At 42.6% G+C, this 22,753-nt stretch overlaps 1 protein-coding gene across 3 annotated transcripts in view; it reads right to left on the bottom strand.

Moving 5' to 3' along the window:
* Positions 1–22,753, bottom strand: part of DIAPH3 (diaphanous related formin 3) — a 248,685-nt gene that overhangs the window by 96,178 nt on the left and 129,754 nt on the right. For all 3 annotated transcript variants that reach the window (XM_053311038.1, XM_053311039.1, XM_053311040.1), the window contains 3 exons: positions 21,357–21,492; positions 9,934–10,029; positions 9,439–9,498 (listed from right to left, as the gene is read on the bottom strand). In XM_053311038.1, coding sequence (XP_053167013.1) covers positions 9,439–9,498; positions 9,934–10,029; positions 21,357–21,492 — 292 coding nt within the window. The remainder of the gene's footprint in view (positions 1–9,438; positions 9,499–9,933; positions 10,030–21,356; positions 21,493–22,753) is intronic.

Genomic DNA, 22,753 nt, shown 5'->3' with positions numbered 1-22,753 from the left:
TCTATGAAAAATCCTTACTGCAATTAATTTACATTTGCTTCCTAGTGAGCCAAATAATGTTCTTGCAAGTAACTATTTTGAGTATTTATTCCTCCCCCCCCCACCACACTAATCTTAACTGTAACCTTTTGAAAATTATATAAATGGAGCCCTGAGTAATACTTGAGGTCCTCAAATATTACTCATGGCCCCATTTATATTGTTTCAAGCTGGGGATCGGGTGGGTGGGACGGGGGTGCATAGGTGCAACAATTATTAAGCAGCCCTGAGCTAGGAGATAAAGCAAACAGTTTTAGATGAGACACATTCAAAATTACCTCCAACTATTAAACTGCTAAAAATGAACATTAATTACGTGAAATATTTGTAGGCTGCTTTTCTATTAAAACTTTCAGTAGGCTCATGGAACGCACTCCCTGCTGAAATAAGAGCCTCCCCCATCTCTTACAACTTTTTAAAAAGCCATCAAGATGCATTTGTTCACCCAGGCTTTTAATTAAAAGGTAAAGTGTGCAATCAAGCCGATTTCGACTCCTAGTGCCCACAGAGCCATGTGGTTGTCTTTGGTAGAATACAGGAGGGATTTACCATAGCCTCCTACCGCGCAGTATGAGATGACTATCCGACCCCGCACAGAGCATCTGTGCAACTCACACTTTGGGGCCGGCTGTTTTCCCCCTCCCTCTCCCTCCTGCCCTAGTCTCTCTTCGCTTCCCTCCAGACCCGTGCTCCCCCTCCCATTCCTCCCCCCACACAGAGCCTCACCTGGCGGCGGGTGACCAAGATGGGCCCCGCTGCCCACCCTCCTCTGCTGTTTTTTTCTCCCTCCAGTCTGCCTGCCTCCTCTTTTCTCTCCCCCGCCTGCTGCTTCCCCCCATCCCTGCTTTTCTCTCTCCCCCACTCCTCCACCCGCCACCACCGCCACTTTCTTCCCCCTCTCCTCCTCCCTCGGCCAGGCCTCTCGCCGGAACTCTCGCGGCGTGTCACGAGAGTTCCGCCACCAAATCCAGCTAAGAGAATTAATTATATAGATGCCTTTTAGCATCTTCCTATATCGCTGCTGCCCGATATAGGTGTTTCCCATAGTCTGGGAAATATACCAGTGGGGATTCGAACTGGCAACCCTCTGCTTCTTAGTCAAGTAACATTGTTTTAAGTTTTTAATTGTTGTAATGTTTTAACCTTTTAATTTGCATTTTGGGTGGTATATAAATATGTTAAATAAATAAGTAGGCTCTCCTCTGAAGACAGGGCTTGAACCTAGCCACCCCCTGCTTGGCAAAATGTATTTATAAGCCAATGCCATAGCACTTGGAGCATTTCCCATCAAAACACCACATCACAAAAAATACAAAACTTTAAATCTGCATGAGGGTGGGCTATATTCTGCTTGGAAAACCAAGTAAACAGCAGACTAATGTAATTGGTGCAAAGCACATAACAAGTAGTTAATTTGAAATGAATGGAGAATTAACCACCTTGGAATATTTTTATGGAAGGTGATACAGAAATCTAAGAATAAAAATAAACCATTAACCCAGAACACTACCTATCCACTGTAAACACAGCAACTTACACACAGCAGATAGACACAGGAAGAAGCATCACAGTACCAACTTCTGGTGAGGCTATTCAAAGACCAGTTCACACTCCTCAGCTATCATTGTCAATTTTCAGGTTGCTATGTTTTACACATATAGAATACAAATTAGCCATACGATCCAGGCTTAAAAGCTCCACAGAGCTTTAAGTCAGAAAACCAGCTACAAGGATGAACCCCTGGTGACAGGATTTGTTGCATATGTTACTAGGTTCCTCTGGATAGTATAGAAAGCAAATACAAGATCACTGAAATCCTTCTGGCTGCAAGCCAACATTTCTCACTCTTCAGTCCAACTTCTCTGCATTTGGACAACAACTCTGTATGCTCTTGTTGTACAGCCTAACCAATATATATGGTACTCCCTGGGAGATCTATCAGCCCCCTCATTGGGACATTTCAGTGGATAGCAAAACCCCTTTTGACTGGCTTTCCCTGAACTTGATGTTTCTTTTTGTTTTCTCCCTGTTGTCTAGCAGAACTCCTTTATTGTGTTGTGTATTGCATACCATTTATTTTGTCATGTAAGCCGTGCTGCATTGCTCCACTAATCAATCTCTCTCTCTCTCTCTCTCTCTCTCTCTCTCTCTCTCTCTCACACACACACACACACACACACACACACACACACACACACTCTTACTTCATGATCATACTGAATACATAATTTCAAGAACTATTTCCTAGGACCCAAGATCTTTGGCTGAACCTGGTCCTGATAGTGTATTGAGAAAGCTTATCGTGCATACTGCCTTAAAAGAAATGAGAAGTCAGTGCTTCGTGTAGAGCTGTCTCATTGAAAGGTGATACTGTACTTGTGCCTAGAGATGCTGTATTTCTAAGAAATAATACTGGCATTGCAAAGCATGTCTCAACAAATTTTGTGTGTCCAGAGATGTCCCTCATTTGTGCTAAGGTAATGTCTTCTTTACCTTATCTGTAAGACATCTTTTTACTGTTGCTCTTCTTTAGGAGCTAGTTCTGATTGAAAACTGTAGTCTAATGGTCTCTGCTGACATAACGTTTAGTAGCAATGACATATGGGCCTTTTTTGTTTGTTTATTCAGGTCTTTTTTCCCACAGCAGAGTTAAATTAAAAGGTCTAGATCATGATCCTTCTCATAAATCCCCCTCCCCAAGAAATCAGTGGCCCACAAGTTGTGCAGCATTAGGAAGGCGGGGCCAATCCACCGATTCTGCTGCAGGCTTTCAATGGATTCACTTGTGATGCAGTAAAGCCCCAGTGGTTTGTGGTATTTGTACAATAGCCTGCCTGCCTTCCAGAAGTGCTAGTTAGATCGGAAACATATCGCTGACAGTCAAGCAATGCATTTACCATCCAACTAGTGTTTCCAGAGTGTGGGCAGATTATTCAGAGTATTTGTGCAAATACCCCAAACCACCGGGGTTTACTGTGAACTTTTAGAGTGCAGGTGGAGCCACAGACAGCCTGCAGCAGCACAGGTGTTGTCTAATGCAACTTATTGGCCAGTGACCCCATGAGTAAACACACCATAATTCCATTTTCACATCACTGGCACTCTCCGCTTCCCAACTCATATAGCTACTATATCTGCTGCTGCAATTAATTATTGCCTATCAGCTTAGACTTCTACAAGCTACACACTGGTGTTACTTTCATTATGGACTCATTTTTGTTATACAAAAAGAGAATTGCTATACTGCAGGATTTCACTGAAGTTGCAGGACTTGAATTATAAGTGTGAACTGATAACTTCAAGTCCATTTCCAGCATTACAGAAAATGAAATCTGGAAGGCTTATTTCAATTGCTTTGAATTACAGCCAGTTAATGTCAGATGTATTTCATGTAGGTAACTTTGTGCAGTCCTATAGGCTTGCATCTAATCCAATCAATACTCTGCCGGGTTCTTTAGGAATTACTGGGTTCTGTGAATCAGTCTGAAGCCAGCCACTAGGGATGTGCAGAACGTTTTGACGTCAAACTGTTTCATCTTGAAACGAGCTGTTTTGAGTGTTTCAACCTCGAAGCAGAACACCCTTTAAATAAAGGGCATATTTCAAGCTCAGAGCAGAACAACCCCATTTCAATCAAAACGTTACCTTTTGAGCGCCATTTTGGAGGCCTATTTTTCTCATGCTGGTTGGTTGGTTTTCTGGCAGTGGCTTCTGATTGCCCTGTGATCCCCTTGCTTCTTGGTTTGCTTGTTCTCATATAAATCAAGTGTTATCAATGGCAACTGTGCCCCCATTGGCTAGGGGGTGGGGGAAGCTGTGAAATGTATTCAAAGGGTCTGGGAGGTAGAGCGCGCCCTTATAGAGTGCCTCTCCTGAATAAGAGGATACATCAGGACAGGAGAAAAGAAGTCTTGATTTTATGGTTTTCTTTTTGCAGCATTGAGTAGAATATGCTGTGATATTGCTGCTATATCTATCTGGTTTTGCTGGATCTCAGACTGATTAAGACAGAACTTGATGCCTGCCTTCCTTGAGTTGTGGTTTATTTTATTTTTTTGAGATAGTGTTGTGGCAAGCAATTGATAGTGGCAGCTCTATGTATATATGTGTTGATATGTATATATGTGTTGATATGTATATATGTGTTGCTTGGTGATTGCTATGATGAGCTCTATGTCTGGCCTCAAGATAAACTTGTGCTTCATTCATTGCTCTTGTCTTCTGCAGAGTGTACTCAGTCAAAATGTGGCTGAAGTTGCTCTAGTTGAGCTTATGGCTATGCTTGCTGCTAAGTAAGGGTGCTGCTGTGGCAGCTGTTGCAGTGCTAGGAAGTATGAACTGTGTGTGAGAGTGACTTCTCCCAACATTGTTACTGCAGTGCAGACACAGTGGCTGGCAGTGGATTTTATTTATTTATTTTATTTCTTCAATTCTATACCGCCCTTCCAAAAGTGGCTCAGGGCGGTTTACACAGAGAAATAATGAATAAATAAGATGGATCCCTGTCCCCAAAGGGCTCAAAATCTAAAAAGCAACATGAAATAGACACCAGCACTGGAAGTACTGTGCTGGGGGTGGATAGGGCCAGTTACTCTCCTCCTGCTAAATAAAGAGAATCACCTCGTTAAAAGGTGCCTCTTTGCCAAGTTAGCAGGGGTATTTTGGGTCAGTGATTCTTTTTTTGGCCATTTTTGGACTGTGTTTGAAATGTGTGTTCTGTGTTGGGAGGGACAGATTCCCATTTACTGTGTGCTTCTGCCATGTTTTTCAAGGCAAGGTTGCAAAATGCATTGCAAATTGCAATGCAAAACTTGTGTGCATGCACTCTGTGAGTACAGTTTGTTCTGGCCCTAGGGATCAATGGGCAAACTTAAAACACCCCATTGTTCTCAATGGGTGGCTCCTAGGGGCACCAAAGTGGGTTGTGTTGCAAGGCATGGTGGATGGCACCTACCACCCAACCCACAACCGCAACAGGCAAGTGTGCCATTTTAAACAATTTTTTAACCTTCCCCCCAAATCCCCATAAGATCCTATGGCACGCTTGCCCATTGATGTTGTGGGTTGGGTGGTGGGTGCCACCCATCATGCCTTGCAACACAACCCACTTTGGTGCCCCTAGGAGCTACACATGCTTTGTGCTTCGAGTTTCTATGTAAACCGCTTTGAGAACTTTTTTTGAAAAGCAGTATATAAATATCTGTTGTATTCGTATTTGTATAATCTGGCAAAAAACTACTAGAGCTATAAGTACCCTAGTAAGGAAAAGGCTGAAAATATGAAGTGCTTCAATGAGTTGTTACTGAAAGTATAGGGCACATCTCAGAAACTTGTACAGAAGCAACAGCAAATCTCAGCATTTCACATGACCTGACAGCTCCTCAGTGACTCCACCAATTGGTGAATACTTTAATTAAAGATTATTGGAAATAAGACGCAGTTTAGACTTGGGGGGGAGGGTGTTACCTAAAAACAAGCCAATATGAAGCATGTGCTGCAATAAGGAGGTCATCACTGCCATTAAAGTGAAACAGGGTTAACTCAGTAGAGAGTAATTGGCTGTGTCCTGTTTTCAGTTAGTGCCTAGCAAACAGAGAGCAGCTCAACTTAAAGCAGGGTGTAAGCCTGGAGACTGATTAGTTAGGAAGCTATTGCTAAAGGCAGTAAGAGCACAATCTGTCCCATGAGCTCTCTCTCACAGCAGTTTTCTCTGCCCTGAGAGACTCCACTGGAAATCCCTTAATGCACTATGCCCTTCATTTATTTTTGCTACTGGACATTTGAGAGCATTTAAGAATGCTACTTTTTGAACAGCTGCCTGATGGATCACTCTGAATTAAATATATTTTACTTCCCCCTCATTTCTAAGGTGCAGGCAAAGACTACCATCTACAGTACAACCATGCAACTAGATATCTTAACTGATAACCTGTAACATCCTTTACCTCTATTGAATAACTAACATATTGTTCAAGATTACACCATGACATAAGTGTTCCTCATGCTAGCTATAAATATCTAATGTGTCTAAGGCTTCTGGCAAAACTGATTCAGCAGGAAGCTATGTAATTAGCTGAGCTATAACAGAGTAGACAATTTTCATGCTGTATTCAACATTGTGAAGTGTTAATATCAACACTATAGCCTACTAACTTGTTTTTAATTTGTATGACATGACATTTCAGATACTACTAACATATTCTTTATTTATTTATGTATTACACCATGGGACACCAACCACACAACAATACTTATTTCACCAGGCAGTATGCTGACACTAGGTAGAAGAAATCTAATTTATACAACACTACCTAGCTCCTTACATATAAATCCTGGCTAAGTATTATTTTGGTAGTCTTATTTTAGAAGTAATTCCATTGTGACTTCAGATGAAAATTCACTAGGTGTATCCACCAATTTTCACCGGCAAGGCTCATTAGGGCCAGGAAAAACAGTGGATGATTGGCTCCCCCTAGTGGCAGAATTTAGTTAAGAGCCATCTGGCTATACAGGCAAGTAGCCACACAAATCTGGGTGTCTGCAACCCATGAAATCAATGGTCCCTTAACAAATGTCTGTGAAAATGGCTTCAAGTCTAGTCTTGTCCTAAATAACGACTTAATTTTTTTTTGTCCTGTCAAGAAAATATCGCATATAAAAATGCTGGGAAGAAATATGGCTATGAAGTTCTGAGTATGATCCTGGTTCTGTTTTACTTAAACAGTTGCAAAGAAGTTCCTGTCACCAGCGGAAGATATTGTTCCTTAGATAACAAGACAGCTGTTAAATCTAGATCAAATCCCAGTAGGCTTCTTAGATGCATAGTTACAACTCATACGAAAAACCTGTTAGAAAGCTTGAGCTATTAACATCCATTCCTCACTTTGCTTGGATTATTAACCTGCTCACTTCACTCTGCCTCTCTCTCTGTCTCTCTCTGTGTGTGTGTGTGTGTGTGCTGCACCCAACCTATTTATCTAAGGCTTTGTGATTATGCTACCTGGCAGGCTCATTTGATGCAACCCACTAGCCTTCATCAAGTACTTGGACAGAAAAGTGAAAAACTTGTGTTACTGAAGCATCTCCTCATGTAAACATATTTACACCACCTTGCAGCTTGTAGCAGGTTAGCTACTGACTAGTTGATTGCTCTGCACTAGCTAGAATGAGTGATGTTACCATGCTTCCTAAGTTTTAAAGGCACCAGAGCTCAGTGCAAACGTTAATAGACTGCAAAGGTTACTGAGAAGACCTAAACTACCCCCACAAAACAAGCAACACCAAAAAGAGGGAGGCATGTTTAGCTTCTGTTCCAATAAATCTTCTTGTACCCACCTTTCTATACAGGGAATGGCTGCCCTTTACTTACATGGGCAGAAGTGCTGCATGGCACCACCTTCTTCTGTCTATGACAATGACTGGCCAAGCATCCACATGCTGGATGTCGTGGGACATCTGCACTATAAATGTGCACTCCAGTCTCCAATATTTTCCCTCCCCCACCCTGTTTGACTGCTAAAAGTTCGCAACCTAAGGCAGTGTGTGGGAGCTCCTGACCAGCCCATCTCCCTAGCTTAGGCTAGTAGCTTAGTGGTGAACCTCTTACCTCAACGTTCTGTCTCCAGTTTACCAGAACTCTGACACCCATTAGCCAAAAGCCTTCAACAGATCTGGTCATGACTGAAATGACTTCACAATACCATGTGAAATCTGGAGTTAAACATTTTTCTTAAGGTTGCTGGTCACTTTACCTTCTATTCATCTGAACTCAAGGCAAAAGTGTCCTTATGTTCAGTTCTATGCAAAGTGGGATCACAAACAAACCCAACAACAATTCGTGTGTGTGCTTCAGTATGCCATTTCTCCCTGTTCAGGAAGTTGATTTACCAAATTCCATTTAATGTTTGTGATCTTAGCTTCTGAATTCTGCTGTCCTTCAAACTAGCTTTCTAGAACTCATTTGGCATCCAAGTATGTCATGACATTTAAAGGTTAGTATTGGTAGAAATTCTGCATAGATTTTTATTTTAAGAGGATATATTCATTTGGATTTCGAAGACAAATCTAGCTGCATAGTTCCATCCATATAAATCTTATGTAATATCGCTGACAGTCTTCAGTGCTTTCATTCTTGCAGTCAAATAACCACCAATATAGGAAGGTCATGAAATACAACCTCCTTATTGAAATTTCATAGGGTTCAGGCAACAACTAAGTAAAGTCAAAACTGCCTCTACCAGAGGAAATTGCTCTGTTATAGTTTTGAGAATGACTAGATGGCGTATTACTTTGCACAATACAAGATTACTATGCAGGATTCACTGCCACAAGATAGGGAGATGACCACTAGCTAGCAACACAATGGCTAACTGAAACCTCCATGCAGTATACCACGGAATATCGGATGCTGAGAACAAACAGGAAAAGTCCATCACATCCATGCCCTGCTTATTAACTTTCCAGAGGGCACTAGCTGAACTTTCTTTAGCAGCATACCATTCCCAGAATGTATAACACTGGCTCACATGAGACACAAGGGAATGCCAGCATTCGCAATTGGCCAGCGCTGCTGTGCATGTGTAAACTAGCCCTGGTGGTGTTGTGCAACAGCACATTGGTGCAACTACTTAAAACAGCTTACCCATACTTACACCATGCTATTTTCATTATTTCCAGTGCTTCCAAGATGAAACCAAACAGTATCTTTGTCCAATTTATAAATTAAGCAAATTCTCTCTTTCATATTTTCAACTATCTCTCTGCCAAATTTTTATTTGATTTATATCCTGCTCTATCCCATAGACTCAGAGCGGCTTACAACATTTTGTTTATTTAATAATCCTGTCCGCATGGGGCTCACAATCTCTCTCTCTTTAGAAGTGTGACACAGGAATGGTTTCTCTCAACTACATGAAATCCATGAAATCACACCAAAGCTTAATAATGATCATATGTTGCATAAAATTAACACCACAAGCAAACCTCTCCCTAATTTCCAATTTCAAAACTAAGAACAGTTTTACGTATTTTATGAGTGAGATAGAATTCTTTTTCTTTTCAAGAGTTAAGGATATACTTTGCAAATTTCTTGAATGAAGAAATTCTATTTATTTATTTGATTTGTATACCGCCCTTCCAAAATGGCCCAGGGCGGTCCGGGCGGTTCTATACATAGAATGACTCAAATCTTATGGAAAATAAAGATGCAGGTCAGATATAGAGGCATCAGAAAAAAAGTTGTAAGGATGCAAACACTATGCAAGAAACCATTTGACATGGTTAGCACCACTGGTTTATTACACTATTCCAGATATTCAGAAAACAAGGAATGTCACAGCAGTCTTATGGAAGTAGAGATCAATAGGAATCAAAGATAAGAACATGCAATTTATGAATTACCATGGTTACAAGCTTTCAGAACAGGCCTCTCAGAGATTGGGCTGAGATTCTGTGGCACATCTGTAGGTTAAAAAAGAAGGCAAAAATATGAACATCTTTTATATCTCTATCCTCTATGAACATATATACACCAGTACAATTGAAAGAGGACCTTTTCCAGATTAATACATCTCTGAAAGAAAAGCTGTGCTTAGTAAATCTTACAAGTTATTTCTGACTGAACTCTTTCAAAGAATCCTTTTTACCTTATACTAACACAAAATGAGAAATAATCAGGCTGAACTAGGTTCAGTATACTGATTGGAGTGGTATGAATATGCTTTACCCAGTAATCTAGACTGTGCTGCATTTGCCTTTCCATAGATAATTATTAAAGTGGCTATTGGCACTTTAAAGCAGTTTCTAGCTATAGTTCTGCACCATTGGGCATATTCTTTAGAAAACAGTCCTATGCCATCATTCCACTGAAACAAGCAAGGAAAAAAAGATATTTACCTTTAGCCTTTGTCGTCCGTTTTCTTCGGTCTCGGAAAGCAGCACCTGACTGCAAGGCCTCCAATAGGCTATCCATCACTCCCGTCTCATCACCCTCTGCAAAAAGAGATGGAGGGAATTCTTTCAGCCTTCAGGGTTACCATAGCAATGCAAAAGGATTTACAGAGCTGGAGAAAAGACTGTGGCATTAAAAAGCTGGCAATTCCAAATTCAGACAAGCCTTTAATTCACTCATAAATCAGACTTCCAAGAAGTCAACTATGTTAGTGTTGGTATTGTGTCCACTAAAGCAGACCGAAGTTCATTTGAGTCACTTCATACCACTGCCTTGTAAAGTGAGATAGCACAGTAACTTTAAATGCAATGCAATGCCATCCATATGCTTCTACATCTTCCTGAACTCTGTATGCAGTCACAGATCATAATAAACCTCGCTTGCAGAAGCAAGTTACTTTGTGGGACACCATGTTCTAAGCTGAAATTGATTTGCATAAGACATATTTGCTACTCTGAATGTGTCATACAAACTGCATTCCAGTATAAGCTTCTGAGTGCCCACTCATGAAAAGAGACTGGTTATTAACCCTTGGAAGTAATTCAAAAGCATCTTCCAGGTCAGGATCATCCTTAATGAGCCTAAGAGCTCTGTGGCATTTCATCCCACACCCCCTTGTAATATCAATTAAAATTGCAGTTTTTACTAATACAGAACTTAGGGTATCAACTCCTATGACATGGAAAACGGAATGTATTATGCACTTATGATATTAAAGGTCAAAGAGACACTACAAAATGCTGTTGTAATACTGTAAGCATGCTTTACGTCTACACGTGATTAGATCTGAACCTGTTCCTTTCTTGTCTTATTGGGGGGGGGGGATGCTTGGACACTGAACACGTAAGATCTGTTCTAGATTCCTAATAGACCAAGTTCTCACTCTTTAATATCTCTACAAATGGTTTTTTTAGGGGTGGGGGTGGAATCTAGTGCCCTAAGAATTATCCAACCCCTTTACACAGCTTAATTGTAGTAGCACGTTTTAAGTAGTCTGAGCCTCCCTTGTGAACTATCAGAACCAGTTCTTTAAACAAGAGGTTTGTGCAGATTTCACGATGATTAAGCTTAACTTGTCGGGCCCTGAGGTATGCCCCACCCCATTGTATCTACAAACCTGTGCAATGAACCTAAATTACTCCATCTCAGCATATGGTCAGCTTTCTGGCACCTCACAATGAAGGGCCATTAGGTGACCCTTCTAACTTCAATACATAAAGATTAGCTCTGGACTAGCAATGTGCAAAACGCTGACATTAAAACAGTTCAACTCAAAATGGGCTGTTTTGAGTGTCTTGAGCACGAAACAAAACACCCCTTAAATAAAGGGCCTATTTTGAGCTGAGAACAAAACAATTCCATAGCAATTTGAAAGGTTTTGACATTCCATGTGCCAATTTGGAGGCCTGTTTCCCCTTGCCGATCAGTTTTCTGGGATTGGCTTGTGATCCCCTTGCTTCTTGGTTGGCTTGTTATAATACAAATGAAGTGTTTGTCAGACCATTGGTCCATCTAGCTCAGTATTGTCTACAGTATGCAGACTTCTCCCATAGAGTTCGCGATTTTAATAGCCAGGCATGCTGTCACATATGTCTTGCATCCCAGTGCATCCAGCTTTCTCCCTTCCTTATCAGCCAGTGTGGAATGATGCCACAACCCACAACAGCTAAATTTGTTTTCTTTATGAAATTATACACTGGATCATCTACATCACTGACTTTTTGTTTTCAGTCAAGACCAAGACCATCCGTCATCTCAGCAACCTGGAGATAAGATTTCATCTCCTCTGTTGGAGATCTACAGTTTGCTTTGGTTCTTCTAGTGGTCATCTGTCTTTTTACACCAATGGGCTATGAGCCTGTGTAGAGACCTCGTCGGAACCTAACAAGCTCAATTCTCCTGCTTTAGGTGGGAACCCCGCCCCCAGCCACTATATGTGGCTGCACCACTCCACATTCCCTCAGTCACGGAGTCCGCCTTCAGTAGACCCAGCGGGGAGGATGGGAGGGCATGTAAAAGGACAGACAACCACTAGAAGAACCAAAGTTACAGGTAAGCAACCTGTAGTTCTTCGATGTGGTCTCTGTCTTTTACACCAATGGGTGCATAAGAAGCTAGCACCCCAGGTGAAGGGAGCATACAGAAACGAGGATGCACTCTGCAAGAAGTATTTATTTCAAAGAACAAAGAACATCAACTGAAAATAGACTGCAGGACAATCCTGCCAAACCTAGCATCGCTTCGTGCCCTGGCATCAATAGCGTAATGACAAATAAAGGAATGGGGTGAAGCCCAAGTGGCTGCTTGACAGATAGTGTCCAAAGGGACTGCACAGTCAAAGGCAACAGAGGCTGCCATGGACCAAACTGAGTGTGCCTTAATTGTTACAGGGAATTATTTATGTGCCTAGGTGTAGCAAAGTTCAATAGTAGAAACAATCCACCTAGACAGGGACTGAGCAGAAATTTGCAAGCCTTTGCGAGGCCCGTCATATAGAACAAATAGAGAAGAAGTCTTTCTCCACTCTGCCAACCTCTGAACATAGAAAGACAATGCACTCTGAACATTCAAACCTCTGAATGATGTGCATCCGAAGACATGCATGTGGAAGCACGTACCTGGTGGCAAGCATTTGGCCTAACAGGCGCTGCACCGAGTGCATGATCTGCGGCCCTCCGGCCAGGAAAGTGGAGGCCAGCCGTACCAGTGTCTCTATGCAGGCCTCCGGGAGGAAGACCTTCTCCAAGCTGGTGTCAAAGATCAGCCTTATAAATTGTATCCTGCAGACAGGGTCCAGCTGGGACTTCTCAAAGTTGTTCTGCAAGCCCAGGTCCTGCAAATTGTCTATGACTGTGTTGAGAGCTCAGAGCAGCCTGCTTTGAACCCGTTAGGATGAGCCAATAGTCCAGAGATGACAGGATTTGTATCCCCTGCTCTTGTAGAAACACCACCACAGGGGCCAGACATTTTGTAAAGATCTGTGGGGCCATCGTTAGGCCAAACAGTAAGGCCTTGAACTGATAGGCGACACCCTCTATATGGAAACACAGGAAACGTCGATGTTGAGGGCGTATGGAGATATGATATTACATGTCTTTCAGGTTCAAGGAGACCATCCACATGTCCCTTTTCAGCAGGACCAAAATAGTCAGAACTGACAACATCCAGAAACATTTGTAAACAAGGTGTTTGTTTAAGCTCTGAGGTCCAGTATAGGGCACTGACCGCCATCCGGTTTCAGAATGACAGAGTAACAAGAACAGAAACCAGGGCTCATCACATTGGTGGACTTTTTGATTGCATTCTTCAAGAGGAGAGCGGAGACCTCCTGATCCAACGCTGCGGTCGATGGTGTAGTCATGACCCCAGACAACAGTGGTGTCTGGCAAAACTCGAGGGCATAGCCCATACGTATGACTGTGAGGACCCACTGATCCACAGTCACCTTGTCCCACAGTCACTGCAAAGGGAGCTGGGTGGGTTCAAAAGGCCCAATAGTCATTGCTTTTTCTGAAAGGTATTTTGACGCTGGTTCTGAAAGGCAAGCTTGTTGGGCTGGAAACCAGACTTGTATCGAGGCTGGAACGTGTTAACTTGAAAGGAATGCTCGGATGAGGATTGTTGCTGCAAAGGAGCTTTAGCCTGCAGCTTGGGAGCAGAGGAAGAGATGGACATAGATTTTGCTGTACTCCTCATCTTCTGCACCTTCTGTAAGTTTTCATCAGTCTGTTCCACAAAAAGACTTGAACCTTCAAAGGGAAGATTCTCAATCCTAGCACGGGCCTTGTAGGACAGCCCAGAGGAATGCAGCCAGACATGCTTCCTGAGAGTCACAGACGTGGCCATCACCTTTGCTGCGTACTCCACAGAGTGTCTCACCAAGTAAAGTTCTTGCTTTGCCACCTGCACCGCTTTGTGTAGAAAAGCCTTCGCTGGATCTCACTTATCCTGAGACAGGAGATCTAAAAAGGGGGTCACTTTTCCCCACAAAAAAGTAGTTATACCTGGTGCTATAGGCCTGGTAATTGGCAACCCGCAAATACAGAGCTGACGCTGATTAGAGTCTCCTCCCAAATGAGTCCAACTTCCTCCCTTCCTTATCACCTGGAGCAGAGTGACTGCGACCTTTAGACTTCTGCAGGGATGCCTCCATGGCAATGGAATTAGGCGTAGGGTGATTCTTCAACGAGATCGTATCCTTCTGCATCTGCACCCTATAGAAATTCTCCAAACACTTGTTGGGTTGAGAAAGAGTTGCTGGCTTCTTCCAATGCCCACGCATGACTCCCAAGGCAGTTTTCAGTGGTAGAGAGGCTGGTACCTGAGCCTCAGCATCAATGAGACTGAACAAAGGGTCCAATTTCCCTTTTTGTTGCGTATAAAGGCTCACACCAAGGGCCGAGGCCATGCGAGCCATATAGGCCAAGTATTGCTTCAGATCTTCTGACAGAGATACGGGTTTAGAATCTGATTGATTGTCCAAAAGGGATGACCCCAGGGAGACTACATCTAAGTCCGCAGAGGCAAGTTCACTTTCCGCCTCAGGAGGAGCAACTGGAACCGGGGCCAAGTCCCAAAGGGACAGCTGGAAGCTCCAGGAAGTTATCCAATGGGCTCAGTACCGACCCATCCGCCGCTGCAGTCGGTACTGAGGAAGATTGCAGCACCAGAGGCTGAACTAGAACCGCCGAAGGCGATCCGTGCCCACTAGCACAGTCACGAAGGTCTTATTGTGGCGAACAAAAGCAAGACCTCCCTTCGGAATGCGAAGGGGCCTTACACCAATCACGATTCGCCCTGGCGTCTCCATAAGCTGATCCCTTCCGGTACTGAGATCTGTACCAGGGCTTCCTGTAGTCAGAACAATCCAATTGATAATCAGAGGGATATTGTCTATAAACGATGACTTCCCAGAACCAATTTCTATAGGAGGAGGGTTTGTTATCTACATAGGTGGAACCCCACACAGAGTCACAGTATCGATCCGTGTAGGACGGTCCACGTTGATCCCAATCTCTCCGATATCTGTACTCCCAGTATTGTTCCCCTGAATCCCAACGTGCCTGCCAATCCTCATGGGAGGCTGTTCCATGCGGCGTATGGGAGACGAACGACATCTAGGCAGCCTCATTTAATTCGAGCTGGCTTGTCCGGTGAATAGAGTTTGTAGTCAGACATAGCTGCTACCGAGAGTTCCTGTTCCATACAGGTACAGTCAGGCGTCTGGCTCAGAGACATTGAAGCCACTGGGGAATTAGTATTAAGGCGAGATTCAGTAGAACTTGGCATCAGAGGAACCGGTACCATGGCCAGCTAACCGTCTGATGCCTGGTCAACAACCACTGAGCCATGCCCGGAAGATGACAATTTCAGCTTCTTAACCAATGGAGCCTCCGAAGAAGAGACTGACGGGGGCTTCTTCTTGGGAATAGGCAAAAGGTGTTGTTCTGCTGGTACAGTAGATGCGGAACGAGCACCGGATTCTTCTTCAGTGGTAATGAAGGGACCTAAGTGGGTTCCGGTACTGAAGGTAAAGTGCACTTAGGCAAGACTTAGGCAAGTCTTCCATCGGCACAGAAGGGACCAAAACTCCGGATAGTTCTGAGGCAGGCGTCAACAGCACTGGTACCGAGATCGAGAGTTCTGGCGCCGGAGGAGCGGAGTCCAAACACTCTGATTGCATTGAAGAAGCCATTTTAAACGATTGCTTCAATGACAAGGCCTCAGAAGAACAGAGCGCCAAGTCTCACAGAGCAGCGCGCAAGTGAGATGACCTATTCTTTTGAGCCTGCTTCATAAACGTCTGGCAATAAATGCAGGTCTCAAGAATGTGGGAATTCCCTAGACAGAGAAGACACTTGGTATGAGTATCGGGAGAAGAGATCTTAGATCCACAACGAACACATTTCTTAAAGTTCTTTGTGCCCGGCTACTTGTGCCTTGCTACTGCGTGTAAAAGAAAAACAACAGGTGTGAAACAGGGAAAACAGGAGAAAACACAAGAGGATTCAAGAAACACAGTCCTACTTGTTGCCGAGCCAAAGATTCCACTATGTCTACTGAAGCGTGGACGACGAAGACTGAGGGTATGTCGAATAGCACAGCCACATATAGCCACTTGGGGTGGGATTCCTGACTAAAGCAGGAGAATTGAGTTTGTTAAGTTATGACGAGGTTTCTGTATAGGCGCATAGCGCATTGGTGTAAAAGACAGAGACCGTGTCAAAGAAATAGAAGGCTCCTTTGCAACATCGTCCTTCAGGTCTGAATTATGATCCGTTGTTGATTCCGAATCTGTGGAGTCTGATCTGTAGTCATCCTCCGAGGATGCTGGTTCTGCAGAATGTGCACTAAGCTCACTCAAGGATGATGAGCGAGAGCCAAAACCACCACTCTTACTGGCCCATGAGCCTGTAATGGCTTGCATTGACTTTTGTGTACAGCCTTATATATGGTTTCCTTTGCATCACATTCTGGACATTTCTGTGTCGACATAGTAGCCAGTCGTTTAGGCTTTGACTGCAAGGCCGTCTGTACACCAGCATCCTAACTTACATGGGGCACCCTTACGATCACCTGTATGTTAGATCCAGGAACAATAGTTTGCACAGCAGCATCCTGATTCATTACCCTTGGGGGTGTCATTTGAGTTTCAGTTTGACCTGTATCCTGAATCACAATCCTTGTGTCATCTGACTCTCAGTCTGAACTCGAGTCTCATTCTCTACCCTTGGGGATGTCATTTGTGTCGCAGCCTGTACCAGCTCCATAAGCATCCTATATGCCTTCCACTTTTAAAAATCACCATTGTCATCCAGATGCACTGGTGTGGAATTCATTGACACATCACCCCATCCTCCCACAGGCAACAGGCCAGTCATCCGCGCCCTAGACTGCAATGGGGTCAGAAGGCGTTTTCGGTATATGTCCCAAATCCTATTACTCAACGTCAAGGCCCTGGCTCAAGAAACCTCGAAACGTAGACACCTAAAGCATGATCTCTCCCGATTCCAACATGGAAATGATGTTCTGGGCCGTTTCAGGATCAAAAATAGCCTCTCTGTCATCACTGAAGTTGACGTCGACATTGAACACCACACGTGACTAGTGTTTCTGCCTCGACATTGATGTAGACACAGGGGTCCTTGGCATCGATGGGGATTGACGCAGTCTAGCCACCGGTGACAGAGATGCTGCTCAATGCCAAAGCACCGACTTTGACAAAGTAGGCGTTCTTCCCCATCCGGCATCGACTTCTATGGCAATGAGTTCCACAGGCAATTGTAATACAGACAGAGAGGGGCACTGACAGATGCCACACCTTTCGATCACTCTATGCTTCTTAGGAGGAGAAGGAGCCCAACTTATCCTCCACTTCCTATCCTTCTCGGGCTGGTAAGACGAACGTCCCACAAGGATGTGTGGCTCCTGAAATGACGAGCCCTTCAATGTCGATGGCCCAGGCATCAGCGATTTAGACTGCAGTTGCATTGCAGTCCCCTATATTGATCTCGATACTGTTGCCACTGATCCCAGAGTCTGAAACATTTTTTGGCGTCAATGCCTCTTCCAATAAAGCCACCCTCAAACGTACAGCCCTATTCTTCAAAGTTTGTTTAGAGAAAGAGCTGCAAACCGAACACATAGTAGCATTATGCCATTCCCCCAGACACAGGAGCCAGCGGTTGTGAATGTCCGTTGAGGGGATTTTCCCCCTGCAGCACATGGACCTCTTAAAGGTGGTTTTCTCTCTAGGCTTTGGACTTGTAAAGGATATTCCAAGTATCTTAAAGTCAAGCAGTCCGTGGTCATACACTTCTTTAAACACTGCTGAGGTACTGTCATCCAATAAAATGAAGAAAAAACCTAACCAGTCCGAGTCATACACAATAAACAATGTATTATGCTATCCACAGGGCAGTCCGTTAACCAAGTCCAGTCAAAATCCAAGTCAATTCCAATAAATCCAACGATAACACACTTTATGAGGAGCCAAGATCAATGAAGAACGGAATGCATTGGCAGTCTGAATGAAAATGAGCTGTGGGACGCCAAACCGCCGATATGAGCAGGCACGAAGTAAGCAGTGGGCGGTTGATCAGCACCATGAGGAGCTAATGAATTCCTATCTGAAGTGTTCTGCTCAGGACCCTACTTTTATGGATGTTACCTGATCAAAACCCAGATCAGATACTGCTTTCTCTAACAGATCAGACATAGCGTAGCCTGCTAGAGAGGTCAGCTTATGGCCTGGCTGCATCTTCCATAGTCCTGCTTTTACTTACACGTGGCTTCTGGCAAGCAAAGCAAACACAACAGGACCATTTAGAGAAATTTTCACTGAGGAGAGGAGAGCTCCAAATCAGAACTTGAGGGGTTCAGGAACTGGCTGCATCTGAAGAATATGAGGTGGTAAGACAGCAAATTGGAATCTGCTAACGTGGAAGAGGTTTTTTAATCAACCAAGTTCTGACAGTTGCACAGAAGCTGTGTTCCCTCTAAGGCGTGCATGCTCACCCATTTTTTTGATGTCTGCTCAGTCATTTTTAGATTCCGCCCAGCTTGAATCAGAAAGGCCCCACTCTGAATGCACGTGCACACACACTGCCTTGATACTGCCACCCAGAACAAAATTCATTCCACACACAGATGGGGAAAAAAATTAGAGAGCACACTGCATAGAAGGTACATATCTTCACCTAGTCACGAAGCTCACTGGGTACATGTGGGCTCTACTCTTCCAGGGTGGTGGATGTATCACAAGCAATTGTACCACATGGCCTAATCTAACTCTAATATTCTGACACTTTGTCTTAACACTCAGAAGGACCTGGGGTGGTCATACCCTATTTGAGAATTCATATAGTGGAACTTTATGCTGCTTGCATTTCCATTATTTAGCATGGGCATTGCGTTAACGTCTGTTAAGTTCACGTTATGCTTTCCTTAAGTGGTTCACATCATTTCGTTTTTAAAAGCAATGATATTTATTATGCTCCAAAGCAGTTTCCGTACAAGTAATGCTAACAACACTGTTGGGTGCCATACACCCCAGTACCACCTTTGTTGTATTATTTCTTCCCATAAGAAGGTGAATAGCAAATAAGATGTTGATTTTTTAATGACATGCTTAGTGCAAACCACCACACATACACACCCCACTTTAAAGTTTTTGACTACCTTTTGTTACACACCCCCAACCCCCCCCCCCCCCCGCAAAAAAAACCTGGATTGATACAGTACATTTGTAGTATCCTTGGAGTGCTACTTTCCCCAAACAATTTGTAAAGATTTTGAGTAGAATGAGTATTTGTTCTGTTAGGAATCTCGAACAGTTGTGTGCAGCTTCTATGCTCTTTTCTCACAAGACATGAATAGGTTTTGACCTAAGCATCTAGTAGACTTCGAGTGATTATATTTTTGCATCAGCATTTAGTAATGTATTGGACCCCAGAACTATAAGTGCATAGTACTTTCAATTTACATGCAGTGCAATAGGGATTGTTGATACCCCAATATTCGTATTAGTAAAAAAAGTCACATTTAGATAATATTATGAGGGCGTGGTGAACAGAACACCACAGGGCACTTAACCACATTACAATTTGAGCCCGACCTGGAAGACGGAGTAGCAGAACAACAGTTCTGTGATTTCCCCCCCTTCTCAAATGGGGTACAATTTATCAAAACATTCTAAGTGTTAGTTATACCTTGATTCTTTCGTATTTTTATAAAAGTGAAACACTAAACAAGTCAACACATTGTTGAATGATAATTCAATCTGCTGCAATTCATTTCTCCCTTTACAACGATTTGAGAGTGTCTTATAAAAGCTACTTGCATACTCTCAATTGCACATCCACTGCACTCTTGATCATTTCCCAATCATAACATGTTAGAGGGGTGTGTGTGTTTTTAATTTGCATGCTAACATGTCAAGGAAATGGACCAACCTTATTTGGTTTAGCAAATGCCATTTTTACTAATTTTTGTTAACTACCTTGAAGGGTTTGATCAAAAGGCAGCCTGTAAGTAATGTTACTGTTGTTAAGTTGGCCACAATATTCTCTCAGACTGAAAAGCAAGTAGAATCGATTACTGAGTCAACTGATCTAATGCCAAACATATTTGAAGGACTTCAGAAAAGGCCCCGGCATTTGCCAAATGCATTGCTGTATACCTATGGAAATATTAGCAACATCTGATGGTAGTTCTCTCATATACCCAGGTAATTATAATAGTGGAGCAAAAGGTGAGGTAAATCTCATTAAAAATTGAAATGTCTACCAAATCTTTATTATGGAAACCATTAAGCTACCTCAAGTGGTACTGGCTTGTTAGAAAGAAGAGACATACTCTGAACAGAATATTTACAATTGTGTAATATGTATGACACAAGCAACTCCAAACCAGGGCTGAACAAAAATGGCAGACGTGGATTAAATCTGTTCATGTGCCTTAGATACCATCTGAAGAAACTGTTTAGCAATACAGAAACAAAATCCTGACTCTAATAATATAGCCCAGGCTCCCTCCATACATTAGTCTGAATTGTTGTACTGTACTGACAACTGCCACAATATTTCATCTAGAGAAAAGATCACCAGCTAGATTCTTGTGGGTTCCCAAAGCAATTTTGTCTGACTCCTGGAAGTACTAAAAAATTCTAACAGAGGTACAGCAAAACATTTACCCACAGCTTCAACTGAAGGGAGAAGCAATAAGCTTTCAATTTACAAGAAAAAGCATATTAGACACTTGAGCGTTACCTGTCTCTTTTGTTTGTTATTTACAAATGTTCATATTTTAATTTCTCATTATTACTTATAGTGCTGCCTTTATTACGTCTGATCAGATTTGTTCACCTAACTACACTTCCGCATACTTCAAACAGTGAGGCAGAAGTTGACCATCCCTGATCTAAAAGAAATATGTGATTTTTCACCATCTTGTGACATTCCTTTCCACACATATTATCCTCTTTCTTTATCCTATAATTTCAGTCACAAGGAGGAGAAAGAGAAGCAAGCTAAACTGATTTCAGCTATAGAAAAGTTATGCAGAAGCACTCAGAGTAGTATGAAACAGCCTTTCAAATCTCCCAGAGTATACAGACTTCTCAATTAGAAAAATATTAGGTTTGTAAAATTGTGAGGTTCAAAATGGCACAAGGTAACAAGGAATTGTGAGACCAAGTACCCTGATGACATAGCACCAGCTAAGAAACACCCATTACGCTAGCATAACCAAATGCAATACAGCACTTGCTATAACAATAGTGGCACTCACTGGGAGGGGGAGGGAAATAAAGAATGGACCCAGCTATTTCAAGTACCGTCTAGAAGGATCAGGTTAGTTTCCATATTACCTGTTTTTGTTTCTAGCAAGCGCTTCTTCTTTTCTTGTCTTTCTCGTTTTTCTTTTTCTGCTTTTTCTTTAGCTATTCTGGCACGCTTCTGCTTTTCTTCTGCTTCTTTTCTGCTCATGTTCTCCTTTGCTGCTTGCTAATAAAAATACATCAAGTTCCTTGAGCACAAAATATTAACAATTGGGTGGGGGGAGGGGGATCTGCATGACTACAACTATATCTTCTATTCTTTAATAGCCAATGTAAGTTTTCATCTTAAAGACCTTTTGGTCTTACATAATCCACTTGTAAACCCTGTCTACAACCATATGTGACAAATACACACATATCTATTTAGCTGTGTATATGTGATGGAAATCTGCAGTTCATCATGACTTCTCTAGCTGTTTTTAGAAGCACACGAATAGTAACATGATTGTGTAAACTCAGCATCATGTTATAATAGTATCAAAATAAGATTGGAAAGACCCAGGTTCAAATTTCCACTTAGTGATAAAGCTCACTGGATGGCCATTCCCTCTTTCAGCCTACGCTACCTCACAGGACTGTTATGTAGATAAAAGGAGACTAAGAGACTCATGTACAAAGCTCCTGAAGAAGGGTGGGATATTAACATAATGAGAAAAGTGTGTGTGTATACACAAATGCAATATGCAAGGTTTTCTTGCATGCAAGCTTTATCTGTGTAAAAAACACATCTGCAGCAAAAAAAAGCTACAACAATGAGAGCTTAATGCTGCATATCTGTGAGTTTTTATTATTATTATTTTTAAAGGTTGCAGCTCATATGTATGGGCACAAGATTCAAAATTAAGAAAAAAATAATAGTCACTAATAAGAATCAATATATCCAGGCAAGCAGTGTTAGCCTTTACATCCTGACATGTAGATTTAATAAATCTAAGATAAGATATCCAGCAATATGCAACTTATGCAGTTTTATTATTGCAGCAAAGTAGAAAGGCCGGCTAAGCCTATGCAACAGTTATTACTAAACAAAAAGGGATCCATACATATTTCTAAATGGGGGTGGCAGTACCATACTACTACAATTTACTAGTTACTGTGAGAAAATAAAAAGGTCTATTCAAGTCCAACGAACAAAAACAGATAGCACATATACAGTATAGTTTTAATCCTGCACTAGCAGCTGCTAAATTCTCCTAAGTATTTCACCTTTCTCTAAAAAGCAAAATAGCCTGTCTTGCGCAGTAAACTTTTTCCTACCCACAATCTGGACACTGAAGTGTAAGCAATCTGGCCACTCAGAAGGGAAGTCCAGGAAGATAGTCCACAATACAAACTGGGCTGCAGAAGCGAAACATGGCTCGGGAAAAGTTCTCTCTATCTGGCTTCGGCTGAAAGCTGTCGACACGAGGGTTGACAAACGTTGTCTT

Source organism: Hemicordylus capensis, chromosome 3, assembly GCF_027244095.1.
Source record: "Hemicordylus capensis ecotype Gifberg chromosome 3, rHemCap1.1.pri, whole genome shotgun sequence".
Lineage (NCBI taxonomy): Eukaryota > Metazoa > Chordata > Lepidosauria > Squamata > Cordylidae > Hemicordylus > Hemicordylus capensis.
The sequence above is the reverse complement of the archived record's forward strand: the minus strand, read 5'-3'. Positions and strand labels throughout refer to the sequence as shown.